Source organism: Bemisia tabaci, chromosome 4 (genome assembly GCF_918797505.1).
Source record: "Bemisia tabaci chromosome 4, PGI_BMITA_v3".
In the NCBI taxonomy this organism is placed as follows: Eukaryota; Metazoa; Arthropoda; class Insecta; order Hemiptera; family Aleyrodidae; genus Bemisia; species Bemisia tabaci.
Window position 1 is genome coordinate 11,423,634 of NC_092796.1, and position 14,023 is coordinate 11,437,656.

Sequence of the window (14,023 nt, forward strand, 5' to 3'; positions counted from 1 at the left end):
TATTTTATAATCAATTAATTTTGTGTTCATTCATGGAGAAATATTTGAACATAATTATGTGACCGGTTTCCTTCCCGAGAATTATTACCAATAGATTTTAAATTAAGCACAATTTTGCATCAATGGAAACGCTCAGCCTATTTTGATGTCAGTCAGTCCGACTAGAGTACCTTAAGTCCGACTCAAGATCATCTCGTAATCATCGTTCAAGTTGCATTTTACATATCTTCTGTAGATTTTCCGAATACTAAGTCGGAATCGCCCAGAAATTAGTTTGAAATCATGGGTATTACTCGCACTGGTCGTGACATCGACAATCAAGATGAATCCGTCTCCAACTATCATTCTGTCAATGAGTAAGTTCTTATCTGTTATGCATCCCTCCTTATCACCTAAATTTTTCAACTTCTCTTCCCTCTTTTTCCATCGAATTTCCGATTTTATTTTCTTACCCTCCCGCAACCACACTCGCAACCCCATTGTTAAATCTACCAGCAGCATACATATTTATCGGAGTATCTCAAAGTCTTAGTGTTCATAATGATGTTTAAGTAGTCTGTCCCTACGAAATTCCTTGACACTGTTTTCGTGCACAAATGTCAATGGAAAACTTCTCATCAATGACATATCCAGTATTGTTTTGGAATACTTAAAATTCACCTATGCGCACCAAAATCTCTGAAACATTCATTGATATCGGACACTCTGTGCTATCATGTTGTTAGGGTATCTGCTCGGCAATCTGAAAGCTCAAACAAAATTAATTTTAATAGTTCATTCAAAGACAAGAACGGCTGCATTTTCGATGATACTTGCCCATTTTTCACCGTATGATCTCTCTGTAAGGGCAAGAATGTTGGAAGCAGTTATGCCTGTTGGCTGGATTAAAGCTTCCGAGTTTCAGACCATTTTTATCTCGTTTTTTTCCACAGTCCTAGGAAAATATTCCTGGGTGGACAAAACATTAAACTAGCATTCAAAAGATAGAAACGTACACAATTTGGAAGTAAGCTCTAGAAATAAATTTTAATGAGAACATAATTCAGTCAGTTTAGAGTCAGTACGGAATAAGTTAATGCTTTTTTAGGGTGCAATAGTCGGTTCACTCTCTTGATTCTTGATTTATGTTTAATGCTGAACTGAAGACAGCTGATCTTTTGTTGCACTCTAAAAGTTGAGTAAACTTCATTGGCATGGACACAAGCACTAACTTTACATTTATTGTTTATGCAAGTTTTGAGGTCTAAAATGGCGGGAAATGTCAATTAGGTAAGGCTACGGTTCGAATGTACGCTAATTCAGGAATAGGGAAACCAAAATGCAACTAAGCTGGGAGATCAAGCCAAGATCAACCCAGCATTTGAAAATGGAAGGTAGGTTAATATTGAGGGAACAACTGCTGAAAAGAGAAGCAATAGGGATAAAATTGAAAGATTCCTTTAAATCAGAAAATTGTGGGTAAAATTAAAAAAAATTGAGATGTCCCGAAATTTAGGATTACTCCTATGAAATGATAGTACTAAATGCTTAAGTAAGCAAGCTAGGGCTTGCCTCTAACATCAGGAAATCCATCAGTACATGAGGAAATTTTTGAGACAAAATCGTTTTACAGCCACATTGAAAGAGAGAAAATGCAAGAATTTATCGACTTTTGAAATTTCTTGATTCCATGAGGCCCTTTAGATCGCCAGAGTGCATTTAGAAATGATATGTAGTTTTACCTATTTTTAAAATTGAGCCCAACAATTCATAATAATTTTTTGACCATTTGTGCTGAAAAATTGGTGTCTTTACATTATGAATTTGAAATTACCACACCCAGTAGTTAGCAGACCAGGTACTCTATTTATTTATTTGTCTACTAAGTGGCTATGCCCCCAGACTGTTTTGTGGTCCAACTCTTGAAGCGCTTGGCACCTCAGGTGTTATTATGCTTTACGCATTACCCTATGATTTTAAATTATACAGCATGATTGATAATTTGTTGTTTGCTATTTCAGGCGTATCTGTTCGAACATCATTATCTCACTCAATGTTTTTTTTTTCAATTTTACTTTTTTTCAGCCCGCCTGAGCCCTCAGACCTCGAATCGGAGGCAGTCTCTGTCATCTCGGAAGCAGTTGTCGATTTTGATGATGAAGTTGTTTTCATCGAATCTGATTTGAATAGGTTGAATGATGAGCTTACTCAATTGCTTGTCATTGAGCAACCCCGCCGGCCCGCTCCGAGGATCCGCCGAAGGGCCCGGTCAGAATCATTGGTTTATTTCCTTGATAAACAGGTTTTGAACCCGAAGAAAATGGCATCTCTTGGAAAGCGTGCTGCTCGTCGCTATGCCAATAGTAAGTTCCTCAACTTTTTAGCCAAAATTACCTATTTTGAAAGGATAAAAGAAATATTATATTTCTAGATATTAGGTATCTGCCAACTTTTATTTTTCTGTGTCATGCATTTTTTTCTCCTTTGAAAAGGTCAGTATTTTTTTTCCTCCACTCTTCTACCATTTAGAAGTGAGAGATTGTATTCCATGATTAATGCAAAGTGTGTAAGCAAAACGGAAAACTTTTTTTTCACTTGAATCTGCAAAGATGTGAATTTTTTCAGCTACACGAAGAATAATTCATATGTATTTAAGGATACATGTCTATCTCATATATTCAAACTTCATTCCATAAATCTCTCTAAGCTGTCGAAAATGATGACATGTTCTTAGTGAACTAGAAATCTAGTAAAACACCCAGTACCTAAGCAGGAAAAAATGAAGAAAGCTTCAGTATAGCATTCTTTGCTTCTGAACATGCCTCACTCAAATTAGTGATTGTACGTCTGTCTATGTGCAATTGCAGTCTGCAGCTCAAAAAGTTCCTACTCTGAGACTTCTATAATTTTCAAATTTTTGTAAAATGAATAATCTTGATTCTTCCAATTAATTTGAAATTATGTCTGGGTGCTGAGTGACAGCAGCAGATTTGTACTTAAGTGGTGTTAAGATCGTGCAACTGAGTTGATTTTTTCTCTCAGATTATTTTAATATAATCTGAGCACTGTACAGATTTGAGTGCGTAGTAGATAAAACAGTGATAAAATGTGAGTACATGGTTTCCAGAAATGAGTAAATTAAATAGTATCTTACCTGGTAAAATCTAAATTGAAACCCCAAGCTCTGGTTTTTCTTGCTAAACTATGGTTGCATATTTTTAGCAATGAAGAAGTGTGTTAAATGGAATGATTATTTTTCATCAGGTATGCAATTGATTGCCTTTGCTGAAAAAGATCTTGATGCGGATGATGTCGATTCATTTCTATCTCGTTGCAGAGAAGGACCCTTCTATGGACTCTTGTCCGAAAAAGATTCAGAGGTGAGTGCTGTAAATTTTGTGCTCCTTCCCTCCCTTTTCAATTCTTGGATTTTCATCCGATTTGGCCATGGTTGAAACTTAAACAAGGTGTCTCACTCCGTATGTTTTGAGTTTCATCTTCAAACTTTTCACTGTGGGACTCATTAGGCCTACCAATCAATCTATGTTAAACTGCTCAAGGTCCGAGAAAGTAGTTGGCACTGTTTACCATATGCACAAACAATACACTTGTAACGAAGTGGAAATAGGAAAACTAATTGAGAAAATTAGCGGTTAACTAATAACATAGTGGTGCATTTAACTTATTCATAGCACAATGTGTCGTTATTTAAGAAAATACCCTATAAAATCAGAAATTCTATATTGAACCAAGTTGAATTACGATAGCACTAAAACTGATCATGAAATTCATAATTATGTAATGTATTATCTCCCTGAAAAATATTGCCACTAAATTTATTTCTTCATCTGCTGTAACTATTGATTTCAACTATTTCATCTTTTTAATTTAGGAGCTGTCAAAGTTCATCAGTGGGTTAGGCTTAGACGAAATATGTCCTAAGAAATTTCTTCAAAGCGCTGAAATGAAGAAGGAAAAGCCTAGAAAGAAGAGTAAGAACAGCACCAAGGATCAGTTTTTGGCAGAGACCGCTTTTCGTAAGATCAGCACCTATCAGAGAAGTTTATTCAAAGGAAGAAATTCCCCGCGGGTAAGGAAAAACTTTATTTGAGAATCCAATCTCACACCAAAATATTGGCTCGCAACTTTTGCTCACTACTTTGTGTGCCTACAATTAAACAATTAGCTAGTGCATAAACCTCTTCCACTTTTTCAGTTTTTAAAAAAAATTGGAAAAAACTGTGCAAGGCTTTAGCATAGGTTCCAAGACGTATGCACATATTTCAATAGTAGATTGTAGAAAAGGATCCCTGTTTGTTTTCAGGCCCTCTTCTTTCCAAAAAAGTTCGAAAAAAAAACCACAAAAAACAGAAATTGTATACACTGAAGTATTTTACGAATTTTAAAAAGCTAGAATATCATCCCAAGGAAATTTAATTTTCAAGACATCCAATGTTTTTTACCCATTTGGACAAAAATAGCGCACTGAAAATTTTTTCCCAATGAACTAAGATCCCTTTTTCTGTTGACGGTTAATGTGCTTTTAAAATATAAAGTCATTTTTTATTTTGTCTTTTCTCACAGGGAATCATTGAAACTCAGGAAAATACTTTGGTCAACTTTTTTGAAGCATCTCCCGCAGAAATTTGGGAGTCAGCAGAGCTTTCAGATTTTGAACGGTTGATCATGCATGGAGTAACTGAATACTATCAGCTTCAGTCAAAAAGTGAGTTTTTGAATACACTCAGTACTAACATCTAGTAGAAGAGTGTACTGTCAGTCTCAATTTAGCAGCCGCCAAGATATATGAAATAATCTTGGCCCCCGTAAGGGGAGCAACAACAAACCATAGCGTTAAAAAAGGGGCATTTAAGTTAAGAGGGCTTGTTTCCAACCCACCAGCATGATACAAGGCACAATTTTCCAGGAAAAACAGTCAAGTAATGAAAAAAGATAAATTCCTATTGAAAAACACTGCCTTAAACCGCTCTAACACTCTTCCAGAGCCCCCAAGGTCATTATTGAAAAATGAAGGAAAGAAAAAATTTGGCATTACTCTCAAAGAGACACTTTTAAGCTGTCCTAGACATTCAATTAAAGAATTTACAGAACAATCTATCAATGTGCCCTAAAGTGTCAGATAATAAAACCTCTTTTGTGATATGATTACTGTTATTACACTTTTCTGCACTTCTAATTAAGTTATATACAATGTAAATATTATATTTCTGTACAATGCGAATATGATGTGTACCTAGCCTCTAAAATGCTCCTTTATAAAATAAAAAAATGTCTAATTTCAATAGGACTTAAAGAAGAAAGAGAAAAAAGTTGATACTTAGGAAGTTGAAATCCTAAACGACTCGGAAGAATTTTTTCAGATGAGCAGCCCGATTGTTGAAATTTATGTCGGCACAACAAGAATGGAAAATCGATATATTACACGGCGCAGATAGGACTATGTCTTGTCGCATCGTGCCGACATAGCCAGTTAAAGTTTCAACAATCCGGCTGCAGGGTGGACAAATTATGCTTACTGAAAGATAAAAGGGCACTGCATTATCCAATTCTGAGTTGTCTTTTTTTCTACTTGGGCAGTAAACAAGACTGGACAACTCTGATAATCCAATGACTTGTGAGGGTTTCAGTAATGTATGGGAAATGAGTTAAGCTTGTTGTCTTTATACGTATTATAGAAACTTACGAACATCGACGGAAAAGGAAATGCTCCTTTTTAAAGTAAAGCGAAAAAAATTCCTACTTTATTTTATTTGCTCAATTTTATTTTCTCAGAAATAATGTGTCCTATATTTTGTCTTTTTCCCAGGCATCCCAGCCAAGAATAAAAATAAATTAATGCGAGTTTCAAATCATAAAGCTAAGTTCTCAGTGCCTCCGTTACGATTGACTGAATATTTGGACTGTCTTGATCTTCAGTCCAACCGGTGAGTATTTTTCCTTGATTATTTTTAGTAGGATGCCAGCATATTTGGATCAGTTGTTTTAAAACTTAACCTGTCCCTTTTTCCATGACCCCTGAAGTCCTTTAGAGTGCTTGGGCTTATTGAAAAATGAACATACGTTTTTAGATCAGCTAAACCGCAACAACATGTATTCAACACATTCAGGGAAATTTCCCCTCACATATTCTGTGTTTTATTACTTCTGTATAGTAACATTCTGGATTTGATTTTTTATTGTTGATAAGCCTGCATTTTCCAATGTAATGTGTGTGTGCAGGTTTGGTACATCTGTCTGGCGGGATGTAGGTTGGATGGTTATATAAATGTTTTTTAAACCCATTCTCATGTCATTATAAATGCGCCAGCCGCCCCTAGCAATACAATTTGTTTTTCAATAAAAATACTGCGTTGTTTAATATGAAGAAAAAAAATCACTAAGATTCATTCAGATTAGCAACAAAATACCCTAGAATGACGTTTAGAACAATGTTAATGGCGCTATCTATAAAAAAACGGAGAAACACGACAAAAGCATTCCATTAGCAATGCCGCAAGATGGTGTGCCATGACAAGTGCAGGTACTTGCCAATACATACGAATGGGTTAAGTCTGTATAACTCATTGTACATCAGGTCATCGATGACAGTTTTGAAAGAGGAGGGAGAGTAGAATCAGGAAATGGCGTAGATAGAATTACAAAAAATAGTTAACTGAAATTTATTTTTTGATCCCAGTCTATAGTCCATAAGAGTCCATCAACCCAGTCCATAACAATCCCAGTCCTTTGCAAGTGACTAAGAAGTTTGCTTGAGCTCACTCAAATGTATTAGTTTTGTGTATTCATTGCAAGAAAATACAAGTTAATTTTTTTTCTGTGGAAAGTAAGCTGGAACAAGAAGGGTAAATTCCGGTTCATTACACACAGAATTATGTACAGAATCTGTCACATCAGGTCACGTGGTCAAGAAATGTGTACCAGATACAAAGTTGATTGAAAAGTGCATCCTTCTCCAAAAGTCTCCAGACGAAGTATGAATTAAAGCGCTACGCAGCATATTTTCTCCTCATAATTTCACAAGGAGAATGGATCACATAATAGAAAGTCTGGAAATCAACTTCTAATTGAGATACAAGTTTTTAAAGTTAATATTGGTTAAATGACAAGAATATGAATGATGTCATTTGTATAATCTTTGATTTAATCTGTGTTAAAAATACTTGTTATTATTTCGTTCAGGAGTTGATTCCCAAAATTCCCATTGTGTGAATCGTTTTGACAAAAGATTTTGAAAAAAGAATTTGTGAATTTTTTCTAGTTCAGACCCTGTCTTGCGCCCAGTTTTGCAGATGTAAAAAGATAAGTTTGTCTGAATATACAAACTTATAACATCATAATTAAAACTTTAAAAGAACATTAAAGTGTAATTCAAAACATTGTATCTCTGGAACAGATACAGCGCAAGTCTTAGCATCAATCAGTTATTATCAGTCATGATCTTTGTTTCAGATCCAACTGCCGCACACCGAAAGCAGCTTAAACTGCTGTATCTTACCTCGGACAAAATTTCTTAATCGATTGACTCTTCACTTCTTTTTTTATGTTTGTTGAATCTGTTTCAATATTTGACTTAATTCATGTACATATGTTCGTATGTAATACTTGGGCTATTATAGTAGATTTAGCTATGTCGTGAGATCGTACAGTGTAAATTGTTTCGAGATCAGCAAGGCCAGAAAATTTTGTAGTCTTGTATCATTTGAGCTGGTAATTATTGAGCTCTTGTTAATTAAAAAGTTAACTTTACCTTAAATTAGGTTCTCGTAGCATTTTTCATTCAGAAAAAGATAAAAGCTGATAGCTAGGTCAAGAACTTTGTTCATTTATTTAAATATCAAAAATTTAAGCCTCTAATATTCTCATGAGAGGCATTATTAAGCTCTTAACTTCCTCTTTATTGTCCATTACAGTTTAACAACTCTTTTTTAAGTCCTTTGAAATTTTAAAACGACGAGGGAAACTAAATATCATCATATTCTCGTTCATAGTGATACTAATACTTGGTTTGTCCATGAAATGATTTAATAAACTTGAAATTCAATCTTTTTTTCTAAAAAAAAGCTTTTTGGTAAAAGAGCTGGGAATTTCTTAACGATTTTACATAATTAGATATCAACTGACTGCTGCAAATTCTTGGCAGGATCTGACCGTAAAAGCCTTATCTATTCTTGTATGCTCAAAGCTTCTGTTTCAAAATCAGGAGAGTCCATTTCACGTTTACTTCCTGCCAGGGGAATCCAATCCCAATCCCATTTCTCTGATTTTAAGGCAAATATCAAATTGCACTACAATTTCAATGTAGGTTTTCAATGAGCCTCGGTATTGAATACATTTAGAAGGTTATACCCAATAGTTAATTTCAGATTTTCATTTATATAGGATTAAATTCAAAGATTTTACTCTCATAACTTGCCTGAATATTAATTTGGACGAACAATAATTTCCCTGGTCTGTTTTTGATAGTGTTCCAAAGTTCTTTCCCTCTACATATCTCTTTGTGAGCCCATCATAAGCTGAAGTTTTGGTTCAATGTGAAAGATGATGTTTTCAGTTTTCTCTCTCTTGTAATTATATTTTTAGGCTATATAATTTGTGCATCTTGGTGAAAGCATATGGATAATAATTTGTGTATAGATTTAATTGAGTAAGGACTGATGTAAATAATTTGCTGTCTCTCTGTGAGCCTTCAAATTTTGCCAAAACCCTTAAAACTTCCCTCTCTCTACCCTTTGTGTAATTTTGTAACTTTATAGAAAATGTCTTTTTTGGTTTTGGATTATATCCTAAAGGAACCTCTCTAAAATAAAATACAATTAAATGAATCTACGGTGATGAAGCTCTCATGGGCCAATCAAGAGGGCCTTTAGAATTCATGACTTTATTTTCTTTTGTTGTATTCTACCTTTTGTATTTCATTTTGTATGTGTTTTTTTACAAACTAAGAAATGCCTCTTCGTCATCTGAATGTATTTATGAGATAGATTTAAGTTAAGGTGCAGACTGTAGCTAGGTCAGTTTAGCTTTCAGCCTTCAAATTAATATTTATATTTATCATCTTAATTTTAATTTCTCCTTGAAATTTTGCACTATCAACGCAGCTCTAGGGGACAACTTGCCTTGATTTCTTTTAAATTATTGACATATTTGAAACATTTTGGATTGTGGAGGAATATTAATTCCTAGAAAACGAGTATTATTGCTTTGAATCCTTTATCTATGGCGCATGAGTGCCTGGTGCATTTAACAACTCAGTGTTTGTTGCACTGTACCTTTAAGACTATTCAGATGCCACACAATATGAAAAACGTTATTTAGTCAAAAACCGCAGTTAAAACATCACTGAGAAACTTTTTTGCTATCAATATTTATCTATCTTTTATTCACTGCCGAATCTCATCATTCTACGTATTATTTATTCATTTGTGTTTCTAAGCATTCTGTGATTTAGACAGAGCTGATTTCCATTGCAAACCAGAATTTTTTGAAATTGTATAATGAAGATCAGCATTAACACTGAGATTTTTCAGCTTGATTATCACAAATTTTCCTAATTGAATGCTTGTAATAAAAAAGTTCCAGTAAATAGGAATGGCTGAGGTCGATTTTGTGCAATTTTCTTGCTATTTGTGGGTGCATTTTAAGTTATCTTTTTGGTTTCTATTTTAATCAATGTCTCAGGAAGATTTAGATGCGTGAACTTGGCATTAATATCAAAGAATTTTTCCAGTGGTAAACCTTGTGTGCCTTTAGGAAAAATGGACTGTTTTTAACTTACCATTGATTGGGTCAGTCACTATTGACCTAAAGTAGTGTCACCCATTCTGTCATAACTGCCACCTATGACTAAGTTGAGATTGTTCCTCAAATCATTGTTATAGGGTTTCCTACACTGTCATAATATCTTTGATCTTGTATTCTTAAAATCATTACCAACGAACTTCTTGAAGCCACCAATTTGACCTATGGATCATGTCTTCAATTCTCAGGCATTGATGTACCTAATGACTATATCGACCCTTATAATCATGGATTGTAACAAAATAAAAAAATGTAAATGTAGGTAGTTGGTGTGAAAAATATCTGGTGAAACAATCATCTTTGTATTTTTCTCAATGTTTGTTTTCTGGATAATGATTCGTTGCATTTATCTTCGATCTATTCACAGAAAGTGATGTAACAATCAGCATAGAAAATGGCCAGTCAAAATACTGCAAGTTAAGTCTAGAATATTACTGTGTTATTTTGATATGTTTCTCATCAAAAACTAGGTGGGTCATCCCGTCAGTGGACATGGTTATGACATTAACTTAATATATGGGATTTTTCCTGTAAATTTCATCGAGTTTAAATCATTGTGCCAAAACTAAAAGGTGTAAAGTTAAGTTTTGTTTCCAGCAAATACTGTCCCCTCTATACGTAATGAGGTGTAGAAGTGAAAAATATGTAAATATTTTTTATGGAAGAGGCTGTGATTCAATATCAGCTGGTTTTCTAAAATAATGTTTTTGTGAAACGGCTATCTTTCAGTGCAGGCCTGCTTTGCACGAATGCTTTTCTCTATTTTAATATTTTCAAATGCTGAGAGTGTCAAGCAAACTGGATAAGCTGGACAAGGCAGGGAATCCAAGTTTAAAACTTTGTTTTCGATTTTGTAAAATTCAAATCTAGTCTGTTGTAAATTAATTTCGTCATTTTGTGCTGCTGTTTTTCCCCAGTAGTCGTTGAAATAATATTTTGCTACTTGCATGAAAACCATCATGTTTAAATCAAGTTTGTGATTGCATCGATAAAAGTCTCTGGTTTTAATGATACTTAAACAGAAATTGTGTTGCACAACCTAGTAAAAATAAAAAAAATGTTGGAAACTTTAACCATGGAAAGTTAGAATATTAGAGCAAATCACTCTCAGACACCCTGTATTCATGGAAAGTTGAGAGAGGGACCACTTGGCACTCTGCAAGATGTTTTTTAATGCTACTTTGCTTCAGTCAAAAATGTTTATTTTATGTTTTGTTAATTTCTCAAATCCTGTGGATAGCACAGAGAAAAAAAAAATGTACATATTTACTTACCCCTCCTTATTTATACATATATTTACCACAAATTTATCGCAGATTGCAACTCTTATAAAGTATAATTAGACATACTATAGAATTGGAAAAAGGGTTTGGAAGCAGCTGAACTCGTTACGTTTTATTTATTTACGTATGATCAAGTCTGTGAAAAGGGACTTGATCTCATGGGAGAAAATTTGCATTTGCTTTTCCTCAAATGCATGGAGGAAGAAAATCTGGAAATTTTGACGCAAAGACCTCAATAGCTCAATCATTGAAGGAACTATGAGTCCTAAAGATCCAAGTTAAACATTTTTGCTGTAGAAAATCGTGGTTTGCGTTTTCAAATAACATAAAAGAAAATTTTTTCCCAGAAAATGAGGCTCCTTTCCATGGATCCAGTCATATTTATCTGTTTATCTTATTTTATTTTTTTTTGTAACTAACAAATAGGTTTTTATGTAGTTGATATTATTAACTGTTTTGTTTGAAAGTGTATCTATCTGATTGTCATTAGATTTTCCGATATGTTCGGTAGTAGGTTTGAGTTAATAACCTCTGCTCTTTGTTAAATGAATGTTTTAGCTGTATTTTATTTTATTGCATCATCATTCTATTTAATTTCTCTAAATTTATTTAATAAATTGATTAATGGGCATGCAATCTAAATATTTTTCTTTTAATTCTCCTTTTAAAAGCGATACCTGCTCGGAATTCTTTTTTTTAAGTTGACAGTGTACAAAAGAAGTGGAAGGTAAAATCAGAAAATTCCATAGTCCATCTTGTCAACTTGAAATGTTGATTTTTCTACATATCTAATATATCGTAATGGATTTGCAGTTAGTCTTTATTATTTTCCAAAATTCTTTTATCAATTTTTTCCCCTTCCTTAAAATTGTTTTACTGTATCTAATGTAAGTTCAGTTATTCGACAATGTGCCCAGAGGCAAGGAGCCTCTTTGCAGAAAAAAATCGCATTTTTCATAAGATATGTTTTCAAAAACCATCGATAAATTTTACAAGTTTTTTCTCTTCTCGCCAATATTGGCTTGTGACATCATGCAGTGTCATTGTGTAAGCACTTACGTATACCTACCACCCAAACTCATAAGCAGCATTGCCGCAATAACTTGCCTTTGATCATTCAAACGAGACCCTGAGCCGACGAGTTTCCAAGATTGCATATGTGCTAAAGTGAAGGCGCATCATACCGTGTAACTCCAAAAACACGAAATCGATCAATTTATTATGTTTTATTAACCGTTTGACCGTAATTATGGTTCAAAATGGGGAGAAAAACAAGTTTTAAGTGCTCATGCCAAAAACACGTATCTCCGTTCCGGGCGTCAGTCCTTACTTCCGAAAACACGCACCTCCCGTATTTCTGCCGTTTATCGTAACTGCTAACATAATTTAGCAAAAACGTCAAGGGCCTCAAAAAGTATCCTATCCATTCTCGATATTTTCACCACGTATTACGTTGGCATTGGCAACTGGATCTACTGGAGGGAGTTGGAAAGTTTTTTCACTCTTCTGAAAAATCGTGTTTTCGAAGATACGAGCGTGCTTTTTGGTCCCTCGCCCGCCATATCGACGGTGAGGCTACCAGACCACGTATCTCGGTTTGCGACATCGCAGACTTCCTGTCATACTTGATTTTTTTGATGGAAAACTACTCTAATGTCAATTCTTATAAATCTCCGCGGGTTTTCATTTCTGCGTGAAGAAAAATCGGTGAAAACTTTAAGGAATGATATTGGATCGTTCTCCTTCACGGGAATAAAATGGGAGCGGATATTTAAACACCGCAAACAAGATAAGTGGCCTGTAAAGTTTGTTAGTAGGTAAAGTAGTGTCTTTCGACGGTGTAAGTCGGCAATCACATAACTCGGTTTGCGATGTCGCAGACTTCCTGTCATATATGTATTTTATTTTTTAAACGGAAAACTGCTCAACGGTAATTCTTTAAAACTGCCGTGATTTTTCTTCTCTGTGCGACGAAAATTCTGCAAAAACTTCAAGGAATGATGTTAATTTGTCCTCCTTTAAAAAAATAACATAGAGGCGGAGATTTTCAGACACCGCAAACGAAATATGTGATATTGCGGACTTACGCTGTCGATTTGTTGTCGGAGCTTGTGTCCAAGGCCGGATTTAGGGTGTGGCCATAATCAAATGGGCCGCGGTCCATGGCGGCAAATTTTACAATTTTTTTAAATGTAGGCATATTAAAAAAAAAAATCGAATTTAGAATAAAAATTACACACTAGAAAAGGCGACAAAATCTCTAATTTCCTGAGAGTATAATTTCTAATTTTGTTGTCTATCGGTGATACAAGAGACAGCACCTTTAATTAGTCGAGTTAAGAGAGAGACCAATCACGCAATTTAGCCTGGAGCGGCGCGGCGCAGAGAGAAATGATGACAAGGACTTGAGATGAAAAGGAGAAGCCCTCTGCTCAGCGGTCGGCATGTAACACATATTAGCGCCTACGAGACTGCATGCATACTTCACGCATTGCGTCAAACACAGTTAGGTCAGCAGCGGCCGGCGCGAAACGCGTAGCGCCTACAAGACTGCATGAATACATCACGCATTGCGCCACACACAGTACGGCAGCGCGGGGCGGGGGCGGAAGTTAAAATTCCTAAACCAAAATGTTTATTCTTTCATAATTTTTTTGTTCATTTTTTACAAATTGGAGGCCTAGTCCACACAGAGATAGGTTTACGGAACTTAACTTTTGCGCAAAGTTCCGTGAACTTTCGCTAGAAGTGTTGACAGGGCTTCGCAAAAAAATGTGTCCAACACGAGTAAACACGTCTTATGCACCCCTCCTCCTCCGGCACGTTCACATAATGGTTTTTATTAATGAATCAAAACGAATGAGAAGGGGGTGGCAAAATACAGGCGACCCATGGGCGGCAAGTACGTAAATCCGGCTCTGCTTGTGTCGCTTACACTAAAA

At 35.0% G+C, this 14,023-nt stretch overlaps 1 protein-coding gene across 1 annotated transcript; it reads left to right on the forward strand.

Annotated features, from left to right (window-relative positions):
* Nucleotides 1-147: 147 nt before the first annotated feature.
* On the forward strand, nucleotides 148-11,717 carry LOC109033518 (R3H domain-containing protein 4). The gene is made up of 7 exons (XM_019046181.2): nucleotides 148-356; nucleotides 2,065-2,342; nucleotides 3,244-3,359; nucleotides 3,872-4,069; nucleotides 4,564-4,705; nucleotides 5,807-5,924; nucleotides 7,450-11,717. The coding sequence occupies exons 1-7, from the start codon at nucleotides 283-285 to the stop codon at nucleotides 7,478-7,480; spliced, it is 957 nt and encodes a 318-aa protein (XP_018901726.2). The 5' UTR covers nucleotides 148-282; the 3' UTR covers nucleotides 7,481-11,717.
* Nucleotides 11,718-14,023: the final 2,306 nt, after the last annotated feature.

Coding starts and splice junctions, on each gene's coding strand:
- LOC109033518 (XM_019046181.2), top strand. CDS start 283: ATGGGTATTACTCGCACTGGTCGTGACATCGACAATCAAGATGAATCC. Junction 4,070..4,563: donor AAGGAAGAAATTCCCCGCGG/GTAAGGAAAAAC, acceptor CTTTTCTCACAG/GGAATCATTGAAACTCAGGA. Junction 4,706..5,806: donor CTATCAGCTTCAGTCAAAAA/GTGAGTTTTTGA, acceptor TCTTTTTCCCAG/GCATCCCAGCCAAGAATAAA.